Source organism: Perca flavescens, chromosome 12, assembly GCF_004354835.1.
Source record: "Perca flavescens isolate YP-PL-M2 chromosome 12, PFLA_1.0, whole genome shotgun sequence".
NCBI classification, from domain to species: domain Eukaryota; kingdom Metazoa; phylum Chordata; class Actinopteri; order Perciformes; family Percidae; genus Perca; species Perca flavescens.
In genome coordinates, this window is record NC_041342.1 from 31,458,916 (window position 1) to 31,477,465 (window position 18,550).

Sequence of the window (18,550 nt, forward strand, 5' to 3'; positions counted from 1 at the left end):
AGGCCTCATTCCTGTGCGAAAAACTTTTGAGCACAGATAACCACTGTATATTTTGTAAGCACATTACATTGCATATTTTATTGACTGGCAGAAGTAGTTATCCGTTGCTATCTCTAATGTATGTCAAAAAGCAGTAGCTAACTAATGTCACTGCCAATATATGGTTTCATTTTAAAAACACACACATACTATGAACAGTGCAAACATGACAAGTCTTACAACACCTCTCTGGTCTCCAGTGAAACCCTATCTTGGCAGTAATTGGCTAACATTTCTGCTTTTTGAGATAAACTAGCATTAGCAACTAAGAGCTCCTTCGCAAGCTAATTTATCAAAATAATTCAGATTAAAACACGGTAATGTAACTAAAGTTTTAACTACTTACATGTGGCTATAGTGTGACACAAATGTAGGCCTGCTGTTCAGTCTCACATTGCAAGACATAACTTAGCTAGTTACAGTGCAGCGAGGCCTGTTCAGATGTCGGCTGTGTGCCAAGTTATCTAGATTGCTTGTAAAAGGAGGAGTCAAACTAATATACAGTGGTTACAAGTTTAGCTTTTACCTTACCATGTTAGGCATTGAAAAATCTTTAAGACCATTATTTCCCTAATTTAGTGTTTTAGAGACAGGATCAAGAGCCCCCACAGGGTTCCGATTAGCTACCGCTAAATAATGTCACTATCCTTCAGTCAGTATTTTGTATTATTGACTTAGATATACATCACAGAAAGGGTCTTAATATTTATGTACTATAATGTTGTCGTTTTGTTTGACTCATATCTCCTTGTGTGATTAAGGTTAGTTTGACTCATCCTTCACAAGCAATCTAGCTAACTAACACAGGAGCCGACATGTCATCTGAACAGGCCTCGTAGCACTGTAGCGAAGTTAGGTCTCACATTGTGAGACCTAACAGCAGTAGGCCTACCTACATGTCACACTATAGCCACATATAAGTAGTTTTTAATTCTTTCGTTACATTACTGTGTTTTATTAACCTGAATTCTGTTGATAAATTAGATTGCAAAAGGAGCTATCTGTTGCTAACGCTAATTTATCTCATAAAGCAGAAATGTTAGCCAACTACTGCCAAGATATGGTTTCACTGGAGACCAGAGGTGTTGTAACTGTTGTGACTTGTCACATGTTATGTGTTTGCACTGTTCATAGTATATCCTTATTTTTTTAAGTGTATTTAAAATGAAACCATATCTTGGCACTAACAATCATTAGCGCCTGCTTTTTGACATAAATTAGCCAACGTTAGCAACGGATAACTACTTTGCAAGCCAATAAAATATGCAATGTAATGTGCAAAATATACAGTAGTTATGTTCTTGCAAAATATACAGTAGTTATGTTCTTGCAAAATATACAGTAGTTATGTGCTCAAAACATAAAAAATTTCACTCAGGAATGAGGCACGTATAACACCACACTTAAGGAGATATGGCAAAACACGTAGCCGCATTATAAATAACTTAAAATCAATTAATACTGTGTTACAACCCCTCCCTTTTCTGCTTGATGTTGGCTTCTCTGGTTTTCCTGACTGAGCTGGTTCGTTAGCTAATTGGTGGACACCTGGGTAGGCTTTAACCAAGGCTATTTATGCAAGTCATGTCTCATTGTTGTGTCTCTGACTTCTCCTTCTCCTTGGCTCCACATTTCCTGGTTTGGGTTCGGTTCACCTCCTCCTCTTTTGCAGTTGTAATTTATCCACACATCTTTCACTCACCCACATACCACCCACACTACTGATACCATTTATTCCACACATATCATGATTCTTTTGCTAATTGTTATCTTGTTTATTTTACAATAAACCATTATATGGCACTTTAACCTGTCTGGTATCTCCTCTTTGTCACATGCGTTGAGCCGGTTTGTGACAACTGTATAAGGGACATCATCCAACAAACCACACCCATAGAACAATTATGACATCAAAGTTCATCAAACAGTGTCTTTAGTTATTTTTAGCAGAATGGGATGTTTCACAGATTAATTTGATTTAATTTGACCATAATGTATGCTGTAGTTCCTTTGAATGAAATAGTAATTGACCAGGTGTGTGTAATTAAGTTAACTTATTTGATCTTGCTGAATTTATTGTAACCTTTCACTGAATATTGGCCTGATTGCCCAATCTGAATATCGTCAAAGGTAGATTCTCACCTCTAGTTAGGCTCTTTGTTTTGAGAACAAAGGCATGTAACACATTAACCGACTGAAACCACCCTGACCAGAGGGGGAGTACCAAGTCAAGGTATCGGTGTGCAATCTACAAACTATCCTTTTTTGTGTTGCATGCTCTGAGAAATAAAAGTGTGACAGTACTGTAGGAGACATTTGCCTTGTTCCTTGATGTTAAATTGCATCAGACTCTGCTTAGGCTGGAACAGAGGACATATGTCACTCATCCAAGACTATGCCATCCATGCTGAGCATAGATTAGATTAGCGCATTAAAAAAAAGCGCAGCATGTGACAAAAGTGGCTTAGATTGCAACATTTGTCTCCATCAACCATTGTTTTCATATTGCACAGTAAATCTTTAACTAGTGTTATATATTCCTTTGTTTAAGCTTTATTTCCATCAAATATATAACTTCTTACTGACATTGACTATCTGATTTTATCACAAGCAAATCTAATTTATTTCATGTAAATAACATTATAGGGACCCAAGACTTTTCCCTGTGGCACTCTACATGTTACTTACAGTAAATAAATGATCCTAAACCTAAACTCCCAAATCTTTTAAGGATGTCACATATGGAGTAAAACTTCTAAACTATATCGGCTAAATTTGCACTTGCACTCAATTGGCATTACATTTTCTAAACCAAGTATGTTTTCTGTTCAGGTCTGTTAGTTTTGACCAAATTGTATTGACCTGTTGACTTTAAAACTAAAGCCCTGTTTATACGTACATGATTATTTTGAAAAACTGAAACATTTCCCTTCGTTTGTGCCCTTCGTTTACATGCAAACTGAGAATTCGCCTCTGAAAATGATTCTTTCTAAAAACTCCAGCCAGAGTGGAGATATTGGAAAACTTTGTTTGCATGTAAACTGAGACAAACGGAGGTTTAGGCAGCTGAGGAAGAGAAGAGAGAGGAAGTGATTTGTGGCTGTTGTTGCTATTTTGGGGATTCTGATTGGCTAAGGTGGGCTTGAGCTTCTGGTTACACTGCCACCTACAGATTTGGCATGCTCTTGACGGCACTGTTGTTTTAGCCATTTTGTGACAACAGATCACTTTTTAACGTTGCAGATAATAATGGAGCATGAATGATCAGCAAAAACAAAAGAATTTTTAAAAATTAGACAGAACCATAGAAGCCAACATATCTTTTTCGTCTATTTAGACTAATTAAGAACTGTGTAACCTATGACGATGCCAAAATACAATTTTTTTTCACACCCCAGTTATTGTGCTACCTCGTGGTCGCAGGCAAGTCCATATGTGACTAAACCATTAGACTCTAAAATCATGCATTAAAAATATTGGCCAAAATGCCAACCAGATCACATCATTTTCACATCCTGAGAGATCTGGACAACTACATTGCATTTGCAAATCTCCAATCTTATCTGGAAGCGCTTACATGAACTGCGAGAGATTGAATGGGACGGGGTCCTCTCTAAAGGAGACCTGGAGAGTGACTGTGACCAATTCACCTCAACAACCAGTTATGGGGCCCTACCTCAGAAAACAGAGCCAAAAGAAAAGCAGGGACACAGACTGCCCTGGCTTAATGAAGAGTGTAGAAAACTTATCAAGGAAAGACATAAATTATTGAAACAATCTTTACAATCAGGTCTTAACAACAGACCAACAAAAATGTACCTCATTAAGAAACAAAGTAATAAAAGGCTAATGCAAGCTAAAGCCAACTTCTTCAGCAATACTATTGAAGAGGCAAGAGGAAATGGGAAGCAGAAAAAATCATAACAATAAAGAACTAGAGTTGAAAATTAACACTGAACTAGTCACAGATCCAACCATCATATCTACAGAACTGAACACTTTATTTCTAGACTGTGTTAATGAAATAACCCAACTTTTTAATTCACCTAGCTACTCTACTTGCGCCATTAATTATGCAAATACCATCAGTGGCTTAAAAAATTCTAATGAATGAATGAATGAAAATAATGGTTAAGAGGGACAAGTGTTGTGATCTAAGCCACTTTTTCAGTTTTTTTCCGAGGCTTTTAGTTTTTTTCATTGCACTCAGCATGGATGGATGAGTGACAGGTGTCCTCTGTGCCAGCCTACGTAGAGTTAGCATACCTGATAGCTGATTAGCAGTCTGATGCACTCTGACAATGAGGAATGAGGCAAGTCTATTACAGTATGGTCACCCTTACGAATGCAGAACTTTCTGTCTTGTTTATCAGCCACCTGGAGGTGCTGTAATTCAACTATGATATTTATCCATTTCTCTGTAACTGGCCAAAATTAAGTCACAAATTTCAACTCACATATCTCAGACAACACTGATCTTTTGTTAAGCATACATTTGGCATTTTAGAAATTACTGCAGTTGATGGCAATAATTATGGAGATATTTGGTCTACTTTGGTTTACTTCAATATGTACTTAAACATTGTGTCATAAAACTATACCTCAGTGTGAGAATGAATATGGATAATTCTATTCTGAGTATTTCAATTATACATAAATTCATAGTTTTTAAAATAGATTTTAAAATAATTTAAAAGCCCTCTAATTGTACTTTTATTCTGTCCTCCAACTAACTTCTCTCCAGCTGTATAATTCACACTGTACAGCTATTCCTGGCCAGTGGAGGGGGCTATTGTACAATGTCTGTGACCTCACAGAAATGCAGCTTGGTGGCATTTAGTTTGGTTTATTTGAAACAAGTAAACCAAACTAACAGACCAGACAGCAAAACAATAATAGTATAGAAATGATACATAACTCAGAACTAGGAAGATAGACTTTACTTAAACTTCTAACTTTCCTAAAAAGCAAGTTGTGACCTATTTCAAATTATAGCAGCGGTTTTCTTATGTAAAAAGGGAAATTATTCCAATTCCTGCTACTACAGAACTTAAAGCAACAGGCACTCGTATTGGCAACATATTTTCTACATAAAGTTGTTGGGTTTTTTTTACCACAAAATCCCATTTCTATTGTCCTGTTGACATTAAAATTATAATATTTTAGATTTTCGTGAAATCAAACACTGTTTTTGATAATGTGTCAGCATATATTCACCATTTAATGTATTAACATTCTTCACCTCTCTCGTATTTTCCCCTGTTAGTAGTGGAGTTCACATTTGTTCAAATTGTCTTTGCAAACATAGTGGATGAAAAATATACAGCATGTTATCCAGCTCTCCTCCAGCACACCAGAGCTGTATTAGGTTACTGCTAAAGGTATATAAACATTTCATACTACTGCTGCTTCATATTAAAAGCATTCATAATAGCTTTTATCTTGAATCAGTCACAAGAAGGCAATGCGTTTGTTGTTATGGTTAGTGCTAACTGTGATCGTTCATCAATTATGTGTCTACAAAGCCATTTTTTGACAATAGATCAGTTACGATAGCAAGCTACTAAAGGATGGTTCTACATCTTGGAAGACAAATGTCAAACATTAAAATCTAAATTAACTAATAATGTTACAATTGTTCTTCTGGACGTCTGTGAGTTCACTCTTAAAGTAGCGACACAAAGCAGGGTTCAATTCACAATAACAGTTTAATGAGACACACAAGCAAGGATATGTACATTTTCTAACAATTGCTTCATTCACTTAGATTACGTGAGAGCAGAGAGAGAAGAAAGGCTCCAGAGGATATTAGGATTGATTCAAGGTTGGGTAATGCACATAAATCTTTAGGACGGAAAACAGTGTTACAATTTCTGAAACAAATTTCTGATAGCAATTAAAACTGATAAAAGAGGATTTGTTCTGAGTTTTTTTGCAGAATATAAAAGTAACATATTCTTAAACTTTTGGTAAATGTACTTAGTTAAAGGAATACGCCACCGTTTGTTGAAATAGGGCTTATCACGGTCTACCCTGGCTGTAGATAGGTGGGCCAACGCATTTTTTGTCTCAGTGCAAGTAATTAGGTAACATAGGATTCCATTCACTACGCTAAGCTGCCGGTGTTGCACCGGACTAAAACAATGCATGCACAAAAAATGCGTTGGCCCACTTATCTCCAGCTAGGGGAGACCATAAGCCCTATTTCAACAAATGGTGGAGTATCCCTTTAAACTCCACCACTGTTGACCAACTAGGCTTCGACCCCGTGGCGATTTTAGACTCTAAATTTCATCTCAGCTCCCTAAAGATTATAATAATTAAAAAAAATTAAAAAAAAAAAAAAAATCTATTTATACCTTCAAGTCAGAGTTTGTGAACTTGTCTGTTAGTGACAGAGGACAAACAATTACAGGTTCAAAGAAACATGTTTAATATCCTGTGTCTTGGCTTTCTTCGTTTTTTCATACATTCAATATGTTGCATTTATTCTCTGTTATAATAATAAATACATATATTCATTGTTATCCAGTGAAATTGCTGATTTAGCAGGGGGGGGGGGGGCGGTGTTAACATTTTTGCAAGGCAAGGCACTGTAGGCCTATTTAGAGCTGAAGATCTCTGCCCAAACCAGACGGGACCGATGGGTTCAGTTTTAATTTCTATCATTTTATAAGGGCTCGGGCCGGGCTCAGGCTTGCGCTCCGGGTTGCCCAGTAAAGGAGATGTGTTTCGATTAGCGCAAAAATGGATGCTGTCTCTGGAGGACTTAATTTATTTCTTTGTTCCAACTTCCAAGTGGCCTATAGCCTCTGTTAGTCATGAATATGATGTTAAATTTTTTTATAAATGAATCATTCTTGAAGAAAGACAAAACAGCTCTGTTTTCTTTTTCTCCCTTTTCCCCCGAGGCGTGCGTGTGAAGCGTGTGTCGCTATTCTCTGACATGCACTCTAATCACTGCTGATAGACGGCCTTTTGTACCGTCGGGCTGTTAATGTGTTTGGGCTTTTAAAGAGCTGTCAATCACAACGTAGGCCTACTTGTCGGGCTCGGGCCGAATTCTGTCGGGCTCGGTCCCTTTCGGGACGAACTTTTAAGGCCCGATTACAGCTCTAATCTGTGTCACATTCTCATTAGGGGCTGAGCCCACCTAAAAGTCTGATCCATAGACTGCATATTATTAATTAATTAATTATTAAGTCTATGGTCTGATCCTAGAATCGCCCTTACTCCGCAGCAGCAGGGGGCGGTAATGCGCCGGAACAGCTGGTTACCAGCCGCCAAAAAAAAAACATCACCAAGACGAAGAAGTTCAAAGTTCACCAGGAAGTGACCCTCGTGTTGTCAATCTGTAAGCTAAGCGAGACAGGAGAGCACTTACACACAGAAAATACATTAAAGGAAAGGAGACAGTTTACTGAATAAGTAAGTAAACATTTGACGTTCGTTACTTCCTCGTGTCGTTGTCGCGAGTGTTATGAACGTCTATCTTTTAGCCGTTATTGCGATGTTTACACTAACATGCTGCTTGCTAACCGATGTTAGCATAGTTCGTCTCAGACTGGCGCAGCACCGCAATTCAACAGTTACAGCCTTCTTAAAATATAAAAGGATGTGTGAAACATTGATATATGTGTCTTTATGAAGAAACCTAATTAAGGTTGACTGCAGAGAGGTGATAATGTTCCTCGAGTATATTTACTTTTATTATGTATATTTTATGTGCTCTTATTTTATGTTTTATTTGCGTAGGCTATGTATGTATTTTTACGTATTCTCCATACAGCCTAGCTGTTTAAAATATTACATGTACATTATATTGTTTTTGAGGAGTGCAAACTCGATATTTCTATGAGGCGGTGTAAATTACTAAATGATTTTTTTAAACAAAGTTTGGGAAAACGACCCAGAGTTTTTATTTATTCAAGAAGGGACAATGCACGTCCATCAACACGAGCACCTGTAAATGCAATGTTAGGTAAATGTGCCAGATTTAGCTACACAGGCTAATTTACATCTGCAGTCCCTGGCAGGCTGAAGAAAACATACAAGAGCAAATTAACACATTTAAACACCGATACATAAATTGCAGAGACAGATTTTTGTTAATTTGACTTTCCCCTCTTACCTTCAGGTTGCCATGGCCTCCTACACCTGCATCAGCTGCAGAGTGGCTTTCACAGATGGCGAGGTGCAGCGAGCGCACTACAAAACCGACTGGCACCGCTACAACCTGAAGCGCAAGGTCGCCGACATGCCTCCGGTCACCGCCGAGAACTTCCAGGAGCGCGTCCTGGCCCAGCGGACGGCCGCCGAACAGAAGCTGAGCGACGCGGCGGCCACCGAGGGCTGCGCCGTCTGCAACAAGAAGTTCTCCAGCGCCAACGCCTACCAGAACCACCTGCAGTCGCACAAGCACCAGCAGGCCGAGAAGCAGGCCCTGCTGGCCGCCCAGAGGAAAGTGGAGATGATGAACGAGAAGAATCTGGAGAAAGGACTCGGGGACGAGAAGGTGGATCACGATGCCAAGAACGAGGCCCTGCAGCAGGCCCTGAAGGAGCAGCAGAGGCCGAGCCCGGTCAAGCAAGGCTCATCAGAAGGAGCGACGAGGAAGAGGGCGGAGAAGCTGGAGAAACCTCCCAGGCTGATGTGGCTGGAGGAGCAAGCCAAGAGGCGAGAGGGAGAAGACGGAGCCACAGCTGTGGAAGGTAAGAGGGAGAAATAAAACCATCATACACATCACTGAATAGACTTTTTAAAACCACAGTTTTTAAAGGAACACGCCGACTTATTGGGACTTTGTCTTATTCACCGTATCCCCCAGAGTTAGAGAAGTCCATACATACCCTTCTCATCTCCGTGCTGATGCACCGACCGCTAGTCTTGCTTATCACAGATCCTGGAGGTAACCGGCTACATCTAGACTAGCTTAGCACAGATCCTGGAGGGAACCGGCTACATCTAGCCTACTGCTCCCAATAAGTGACAAAATAACGCCAACATTTTCCTATTTACATGTTGTGATTTGTATAGTCACAGCGTGTACAGATAACAAGGCCACATGACACACAGCCATCTTCTAACCGTATACATACTGGGAACTATATTCTCAGAAGGAGAAGCACTGCTACTTGGGCGGAGTGATTTGCTCGCAGCACCCAAGAAGCCCAGCAAATCACTCCGCACTCACACATCACACACATCGAACTCTGTTTTTTTTTCATGGTCGAGGGAAAGACAACACAAGGGTTAACTATGGTTGCTTGGAATCAGACAGTTATATAACAGAACTGAATATGCTAACATTGAATTATTGCCCAGTTGTAAATTCTTTTTGCAGTTGTCTGTAACATTTTCTCAGAGTAACAACAACTTGCCTTTTCTCTGCCTCCCTCAATAACTGTTTTTAATGTAATTAAGCTGTTAGACTTAGAGATTAATTAGAGTAAATAAACTTCCATCAGTTTCAAATTCAAGGTACAACATGTCAGGTAGTTTTTAAGGCTGTAACAATTGTCTTTGTCGAATTGTCGAATGTTGATTAATTTGTAAATTATTTTTCTTGATTAATCGATTACTTGTTTGCTCATTTAAATGTCAGAAAATAATGAAAAAGCTTACTGTCATACCAGTCTAACCAGAAAATATTCACATTTAAGACGCTGTAATCAGAGAAAATGTAAGTTTTATTTAGAGTTTAGGATCCTTTTATAAGTTGTTTTTTTTGTGTATTTTAAAAACTGACACCATGTTCCAATCATACCAATCTTCCAGAAGAGTGGGAGGACGTTGAGGAGGAAGATGACGATGAGATGGAGGAGGAGGAGGAGGAGGAGGAGGAGGAGGAGGAGGAGGAGGAGGATGAAGAGGAGACAATGGATCAAGAGGAGGGAGACTCAGCCGCTGCGTCTGACCCCCGACCCCCCGCTCTGCCGGGCTCCATCCCCGTCACCGACTGCCTGTTCTGCTCCCACCACTCCAAGTCGCTCATGAAGAACATCGGCCACATGACCAAAGTCCACAGCTTCTTCATCCCCGACGTGGAGTTCCTCGTCGACATCAAGGGCCTCGTCCGATACCTCGGTGAGTGTTTTGGGCTGTCAATGCGAGGAAACTGCAGTAGGGTCGGGCATCGTTTGGATTCGAACAACGCTGATTCCGATTCTTTGAGGAGTGGAGTTGAAACTAGGGGTGGGAATCACCAGAGGCCTCACGATATGATATCGTCCTGATACTTATGTCACGATACAATATTATTGCGATTTTAAAGATATAGCAATATTCTGCGATATATATATTGCAATATATTACCTTTTTTCCAACTTCAAATTCTTTCCAATTTCAAATGATGTCCCCAAAAGGAAACTTTGTCAACATCTGTTTTATCTCAAAAGATACATTTCTCTGTCTGTTCATCTCACTTCACTTTTATTGCTGCAGACAGACTGACCAACACATATATAATAAAAGATTGATACTTGGCGTCTGTGTATCGATACAGTATTGCCAAGGAAAATATTGCGATACTATGCTGTATCGATTATTATTATTTTTATATTTTTTTTCACCCCTAGTTGAAATGGGTCACATGCTTATTTTCACAAATAAGAGGAAAGTTTTATTTTGATTCAATGGTGGGTTGCAGTTTTCCCGGTCTTTTTCAATGTAAAATGAAGCCACACTAGAGCTGCTTCCTGTGCTCCAAGGCTGCAACACAACAAGCTCCCGGCCGCTGCGGAAACCCAAACTTGCGCATATTAAATTGGGAAGCGATGATCAGATTTGAAACCAAATCCTTCAAACGATTCCAATAAAGAAACGATTCTACTGGAATCGTCATTTTTTTAAACGATTCCAAGTAGGAATCGGTTCTCGTAAACTGCAGGTGGCGATGAGTCAGATAATGGAGGACAGAGGTCAGCACTCTTGATGTGTCGATGCTCAATCCACTCAACCCCAGCCGTATGTTGTTTTTGTTTTTTTGTGTTACAGGAGAGAAAGTCGGTGCTGGAAACGTGTGTTTATGGTGTAACGAGAAAGGCCGCTCGTTCTACTCGACAGAAGCGGTACAGAGTCACATGACAGACAAAAGCCATTGTAAACTCTTCACAGACGGCGACGCTGCCCTGGAGTTTGCAGACTTCTACGACTTCAGGTAATGAAGTCATTCACGTTTTAAAGGTGCTCTAAGCAAAGTTGGGGGACGTCACTTCTTGTTGACGTTTGAAGTATCGTCAAACAAAACGGAGGCTAGGCTTGTTGTCGTTAGCCAGGGCAGCTCTCCTCTAGCTAACTTCCCTCTTCACGCTTCTCTCTCCTCCACTCCCCACACCCCCCTTCATGTGCACCAACGGAGTAAGCCTCTCTCAACAATGCGTACCTCCTATTGTGCCATTTTGTTGCTAACAAGCTATCACCCGCCGTTAGCATTCCATTGACTCCCATTCATTTTGGCGTCACTTTAACAGCGAATAAATTTACATCTGAAGCGTTTAAAGACTCTATTTGTCCATTTTTCATTTCTAAAGAAACACAACAATGTATAAAAGGCTCCATTACCTTGTACCTGAATTTGTGGAGCCTGTGCTGTCTACAGAGACCGTTTTTTTTTTTTTTTTTTTTTTTTTTTACAGTGTGTTCAGGGGACCGGCAGCTAGCAGATATTGAGGAGATGTTTTCAGTATGTGACAAAAAATGTGGTAGCCTACAAAACACGTGACATCGCTTAGAGCACCTTTTAACAACCTGTGATGTATTTAACTGCGTCGGGGTGTATTAAAGTCCAGTGGTAATGTAGGTGAAGTTTATCTAAATGCATAAGAAAGTTATTTATGCTGCATCTTTGTCATCTGAGTCACCCTTTTTGTGTTATGTTTTGCGAACAGGAGCAGCTACCCAGACAGGAAGGAGGGAGAAGATGCTGAAATGGCCGAAGAGGAGCTGCCTGATGACAAAAACCTGGAGTACGACGACGAAACACTGGAGCTGACTCTACCTTCAGGTGAGTGAAATTAGTTTTTACAATCGGTAAATGTCAATTGTGGAACATAATTGAAAAAAAAAAAAAAAAAAACGTGTGTGGGTGAAAACTAGCAATGAGAATTTGCGAGTGAAATCTTTCACTATATTACATTTTTTATTAACTAAACAAATATTAGATGTACGGATCATGAAATTAGTCAAAATGGTAGTTTGTAGACATGAAATTGTGAATTTACGTTGGCTTTATTGTTTTATGTTCATACAGTAACAGATTGCAACTTCCTTTCTGTGTGTTTCTTCAGGTGCTACGATCGGCCACCGCTCCCTCATGAGGTACTACAAACAGCGGTTCGGCGCTCAGAGAGCGATCGTGCTCACCCACAATAAGAACGCTGTGGGCCGAGTCCTGCGGCAGTATAAAGCTCTGGGCTGGGGCGGAGACGCAGGTACGATTCAACCAGGAACACATAACATCACAATCATTTCCAGGGGGCGACATTTGGTTTGTATTCAGTTTAAAGAGCAAAAAAGGGAGGAGTCGTTTTGACCAGTCTGACAGTTCACCAGAACATTCTTTTTTTTTTTCTTTCCTCTTAGTTGTCTCATTTACTAAGCTGGGCCGCCATTCAACCTGTATTTTACTCAGTTTCTTATTTTACTCCGTTGTGCAGCACTTTTCAGCACTTTACATGCATGTTATACTATACTACCTACCACCACAAGCAGAAATATTATTACCAAGCCAGGAATGAACTTTAATGTTCAAACAAAATAAAATATTCAAGTAGGTCAAGGAGAGAAAGAAATCTAGTTTGAGCAGTTTTAAAATTATAAATCTTAGGAGGGGATTTACATCTTTTAAGTAAATGCTATAAGTCTAAAAATAATGAATCTTAACAAGTGAAAAAGCCCAAAGTCCCCCCCCCAAAGGGACTTACCATCTCCAACAGAAAACACTGTTCACCAACTGCTCCAAACAGCTCTATTGTAGTCCAGCCTTTACTTCAGAGACCAACGTGGTCACTTTGGAACACACGTTATAATGCTCACCTAGCTGCTAGCATGACACGCCCTCATACTCTGCTTCTGACTGGCTAGTAGTCCTTACCTAGCTACTGTCAGGGCACGCCCTCATACTTTGCTTCTGACTGGCTAGTAGTCCTTACCTAGCTACTGTCAGGGCACGCCCTCATACTCTGCTTCTGACTGGCTAGTAGTCCTTACCTAGCTACTGAGCATGTGCGACTCCAAACAAAGATGGTACAGAAGTGAGATGTCTCACTCTGTAGCTAAAACAGAGAGCTCAAACTTCAAGATGAGCTGCAGCATGACAAAAATGGTGTTTTTTGAAAATTAAACCATGTAAACCTATTGTGATATAACCTCTAAATACAATTATGAACCTGAAAATGAGCATAATATGAGCACTTTAAATATTTTAAGTAAGTTACTTACATAATCAGTCAAACTTTATTGGCGAATACGTTGACCTATACATGGAATTTGACTCTACGTAACTTAACCTTAATCATGTGGAGATTGTTCATGGCGTACATGGCTAAGGTGGAAATAATACAAAGGCAATAGGGTTATTTGTCCTCTGCATTTGATGCATTAAGCATTCTTTATACCTAACACACATTATCGGGGGTGGGAGGAAGGAAAAACTGAAAGGAAAAATAATCCTCACTGGTGGGTTTCAAACTCAGTGAGGTGAAAGAGTTGACGGCTCTCAGGACACACACACACACAGGCCCGACTTTATTGCTATGGGGATTATCAAATACGCTCTTCCATCCTCATTTAAATTCAAATGTATTTCCTCTGTATTTATTTTGAGGTGTAACTAGAGTGCAGGTTCCCACAGATAAAGGAGGATTTCTCCGTATTAACTGCGTTCTCGCTTTGAGAGGATGCTGCAGAAGAATGTAGCAATGAATATTGTTTCCACACAAATATGTATATGAGGCAGCGGTAATGTAAAGTGTACTTACCTGAACAGGCTTAGTTTTACCAGAAAGGAAGCTGCACCAAAAGACAAGCCTGTAGAAATCTCTTTAAATGGAACTTAACTTGAGTTATTGTATTAAAAAAGAAAGAAGGGGGTCCATCTGGGGACGTGCATTGCAAATAAGCTTAGGCTATAAATACCGTGGTGTTTGGCATAGGTCTGTGCTACATACTTGTCCTTATACAAATAAACATGAATTGCAAATTACTTTCGGTGCCGAGCTGAATTTTCCTCAGTTCATGTGATTCTGACCCTGCAGCCTTATCCCAGTTTTGATTTATTGTGTTTACTTATAGGAGTTTGGGGAATCTCTTATCACTTCTTGGGAAGTCTGACTCTTGTAGTCGGCTCTTTGTGTGTGTCTGTGTGTCTGTGTGGGGAGATGGCATGTTTTTTTTTCACTTAAGGTTTATTGATTGAGCTATTTCCGTTTATCGGTTCCACCAGCTTCCTCTTTCAGCCTTTTTATTTATTTCCTGTGTGGTGGAGTCATTATCACCGTCAGGGTGAGTGTGTACCCTCCCATGCTTTACATCGGATTAGTTACTTGGATAAACAGTCTTCACTGTAGGCAAAAAAGGCCCACATATTTTATTTTTGTCAGGTGTTTCTGCAGTGGCTTGCAGCAGGAAGTAGAGCTCGGTCCAGGCACAGTGTCATGTTAAAGTCATAACACTAGTGATCACTTATACAGAGCTTTAAACACAACACCGTTCCTGCAACGTTTTTTACACTACAGAGAGGAAAAGGGGAAAAAAGAGACAGAGTTATGAACAAAAAAATCCTCTTCGTGATAATGCAAACCGAGACAACAAACTCCTACAGAGAGACATTGAAAACATATGGCTCAGAAGAAACCTATTAAAACTAGGGCTGCACCATATGAGGAAAATATGTAATTGCGATTATTTTGACCGATATTGCTATGAGGGAATGATCCTTTTTGTATAATTCTTCATAAAAAAATATGAAAATTGAAAAGTTAAAATGATTATAGTGTGCTTTATGCGAGGAGCCGTACCAAACAATTGTGTTGAACACGATTGGGAGGCCGGGACGTCTCTGCAGCACCAGTGTGACACACATTTTTGGCTCCCTTCTCTGTTTCCTGGAGTTGGTCCAAAACATCCTGGAAACTAAACATTTTTAGCCATGTTTGAGGCGTGGCTGTCGGATTGGCAACAAGTCCACCACTTTTGGTCCAGACTGAAATATTAAAATTGAGATTAACTGTGCAGCCCTAATTAAAAGGTAATACAGGATGAATTCTTTAGTTTGGGGGCAACGATTGAGAAAGCCCTGTCTCCAAAACACTCAGTGCTGCTGTGTCCAGTGCACAGTGAGCGGTGTAGAAAGAACTCCTCCCCTTGTGTTGCCCCCCAATAACTGAGGTAACTGCTCCTGAACAATATTGTGACACACAACATGCACATGCATGTTGCCCCTCCCCTCTCTCTCTCTCTCTCTTTTTCTCTCAGGCTCCCTCTACCAGAAACAGAAAGACATGCAGTACGTACAGATGATGAAGTCAAAATGGATGCTGAAGCTCGGCATGAGCAACAACGCCACCAAGCAGAAGCACTTCAGAGCCCAAGTGATGTTCTAAACTGGGACCGGAGGGAACTGAACGTCAACGAAATGTGACGTGGACTTTCAAATTTAAGCTCTTTTGCTACAAGACATTCAGTACAGCTGCGAGAATGGCGGTTCCTTGGCACAGCGGCAGAAAGAAAAATCAAACGTGACGATCATGTCACGTCAGCAGTGCTATTGTGTTTGAAGGAAATGCAGCCGTGTTGATGTGAGGTTTAAAAAAACGATGTTTTTGTAACCTCGACGTGGAGAAACCTTTACCTACTTCTTTGAATTCTCACATGAACTTCCAACTCTGTTGTCTCTGTAAAGCTGTGTGGAAAGTGTAGGTCGTCTGTAAATCTGCTTGAGAATGACGCGGAGGCTCAAGGAGAGAAGATCAAGAGCATGAATCCCATTCATAAAATTATTTTGAAACCGTAAAAATCAAATCAAAGCTAAAGTAGATCAGTATTAAGCAGGTGGTTTAACTATTTTCGTAACTATTTTTTAACTTATTCGACATACGTTCATACATTTTTGTCGACTACTCGATTAGTTGCTTTAATCAACAGATCTTTAAAAATGAGTTTCTCCACAAAGAATCAAGCAAGAGCACCACATTTCTTGGAAATGACGCATTCAGCATGAACACAGCATAAAACATTACTAATCGACTAAAGAACTCTTAGCAGACTAAGACCACAATGGCTAGGATTGGGCATTGAGAACCGGTTCCGTTCTAAAAATTACAATTACAATGCAATAGCTTCTTTATTGGAATCATTTGGAAAATTTGGTTTTGAATCCGATCATCGCTTTCAATTTTAACATGCGCAATATTTGTTTTTTTCTATTGGCCAGGCGCTTATTGTGTTTCAGCCACGGAGCACAGTAAGTGGCGCTCTAAAGTGTGGCTGAGAAAGGCCACTAAAGCTGTAACTCACCATTGAATAAAAATGTCCTTATCTGTGAAATAAGCATGTGACCCATTTCAGCTCCACCCCTCAAAGAATCGGAATCGATAAGAACTGGAATCAGAATTGGAACTAGAATTGTTAAGATAAAAAATGATGCCCAACCCTAAAAAGAGCTGATTAGTTGACTAAGAGGGGGCAGCCCTACTATTTTGGACTCATTCAGTTACGTAACACACATTTTATTTTCAAACTTAACGACCAGATTACAGATGTAAGATTCACTGTGCTTGTAATACATCCAAACAAATAAATGTGTTTCATATTTATTGGAAACATGGCAGTCTTTAATAACTTTTTTTACTCCTTGTTTTCAGGTAGAAAGAAGAACATGATTCGGTGCTAAAACACTCCAGCTATAATCAGTGTAAAATCTTATTTGCTCTTTGTTTATTGTTCAAATATCGGCAGGATTCACTGCAGACAGTTTAACATGACTGGAAGAGTACAGCCACACTAGCTGTACTGTGAGCCGGTAATTATCTATTCACAATATTTCCCCCGAGGTTGACGCCTGAAGAAAGCGGTTATGTTCTGGCTGTATATATATTGGTATGGTCTTTATTTTCACCCGAGTTTGGCTCATCACATACATCAGTCGTCAGCATATACTGTGTGTTTGTTGATAAGTAACAAAAGATTACAGTAAAGAAATGAGGTCTTTGAGAAACTGTGTCTTCGTTACATAGTTTTTCCACCAGTGTTGCTGTCACGTTTATTATTCAGTATAATGTCTCGCTTAACAAACCTAGGGCAATCAGACTTTTTAAACTGTCAAATATTGGATAAGTATAGACCCTAAAAAGATGCAGTACATTTGTTGGCACCAGAGTATTAGAATGAATATATGCCTACAGATAGCATGTTTAAATGTTAATTAACTGCATGACAACATACTAAAGTTTAGTACATAATTTTGAGCACATTAGCTTGTTAGCTAGCAATATGTCAACATTTGTTCCGGCACTTTACAGTTCGTGAATTTGCGTTTCCTAGGAGGGCTAAGGAATGTCCCGCCCTACTCTGCCTTACTCTGCCTCTGATTGGCTTACCCTTGTATTCTTACTTGCCCTGGAATTCTTACACTAACCCAACTAACCAAGCTCACTCCTCATTCCTAAACTTAACCAATCGAACCAACAAAGGTAAGGCGTAGCCAATCGGAGGCAGAGTAGGGCGGGACATTCCTTTGCCATCCTAGGAAACACAAATTTGCGTACAGTTAGCATGTTTTAAATGTCCAGCTGAGCCTGAAAAGACTTCTGTTGTTGGCCGTATCCGGTCATGAATTGAAGTGCCAACATCACTAATAACAAAACTTAAATTAAGTATCACATTGTTATCATATTGTTATGATTTTTCTCTTCTGTCCTTCTTCCTCCCCCCTTTTTCTCCTCATCTGATTGGAAACCACAAAACTGTAACGTTTTCTCCCACCTACAGAACTACACCCTAATCTTCTTCACAGTGAGTACTGGAGTACGTTTTACTGGTAATGTGTGTTCAGTTTTACGAAGTAAACCTTTAAAAACTGGATTTTTCCACTGTGGTGTTTCCACTTTTACTGAAGCGAATTATTGAATCTTCACCATCCCTGTAGTTCTCTTCAGGTATGTCAGATTTTTTTATTTGTTTATTTATTTTTAATATTTCATCATCTTTATTTTAATTTATATTTTTTTTACATTTTAATGCAGTATACAGAGAATCAGGTAAACAGTAACAGCATGAACATCAAGTGTACAAACTTATGAAGATAAAAAAACATACTAAGCAATACAAACGGTGAAATAACAATCATTACATAGAAAAAATAAATAAGAGGTAGGCCTACATGAAAACAAAGGTTTCAGGGAAAAAAGCTCTACAGTTTCTACAATTTTAATACTTTTCATGTTATCCAACGATCTAAGTGACTTCAGTAGAGATTTAAATTCTATGAGAAAAGGTACAAAATTAAGATGAA

At 39.5% G+C, this 18,550-nt stretch overlaps 1 protein-coding gene across 2 annotated transcripts; it reads left to right on the plus strand.

Annotated features, from left to right (window-relative positions):
• Positions 1-2,159: 2,159 nt before the first annotated feature.
• On the plus strand, positions 2,160-16,860 carry znf622 (zinc finger protein 622). Of its 2 annotated transcripts, none has more exons than XM_028593897.1 (7): positions 2,160-2,272; positions 8,177-8,750; positions 9,817-10,125; positions 11,035-11,197; positions 11,928-12,043; positions 12,327-12,470; positions 15,514-16,860. In XM_028593897.1, the coding sequence occupies exons 2-7, from the start codon at positions 8,183-8,185 to the stop codon at positions 15,639-15,641; spliced, it is 1,428 nt and encodes a 475-aa protein (XP_028449698.1). In that variant the 5' UTR covers positions 2,160-2,272; positions 8,177-8,182; the 3' UTR covers positions 15,642-16,860. The 2 variants fall into 2 exon arrangements, with proteins under 2 accessions (XP_028449698.1, XP_028449697.1); XM_028593896.1 differs by lacking the exon at positions 2,160-2,272 and adding an exon at positions 7,284-7,467.
• The last annotated feature ends 1,690 nt before the right edge of the window (positions 16,861-18,550 follow it).

Bases quoted from the DNA above. Each gene is read 5' to 3' on its own strand.
- znf622 (XM_028593897.1), top strand. From the start codon at position 8,183: ATGGCCTCCTACACCTGCATCAGCTGCAGAGTGGCTTTCACAGATGGC. The intron at 11,198-11,927 runs GTAATGAAGTCA...TTTTGCGAACAG, and splicing joins GCAGACTTCTACGACTTCAG to GAGCAGCTACCCAGACAGGA. The intron at 12,471-15,513 runs GTACGATTCAAC...TTTTTCTCTCAG, and splicing joins GGGCTGGGGCGGAGACGCAG to GCTCCCTCTACCAGAAACAG.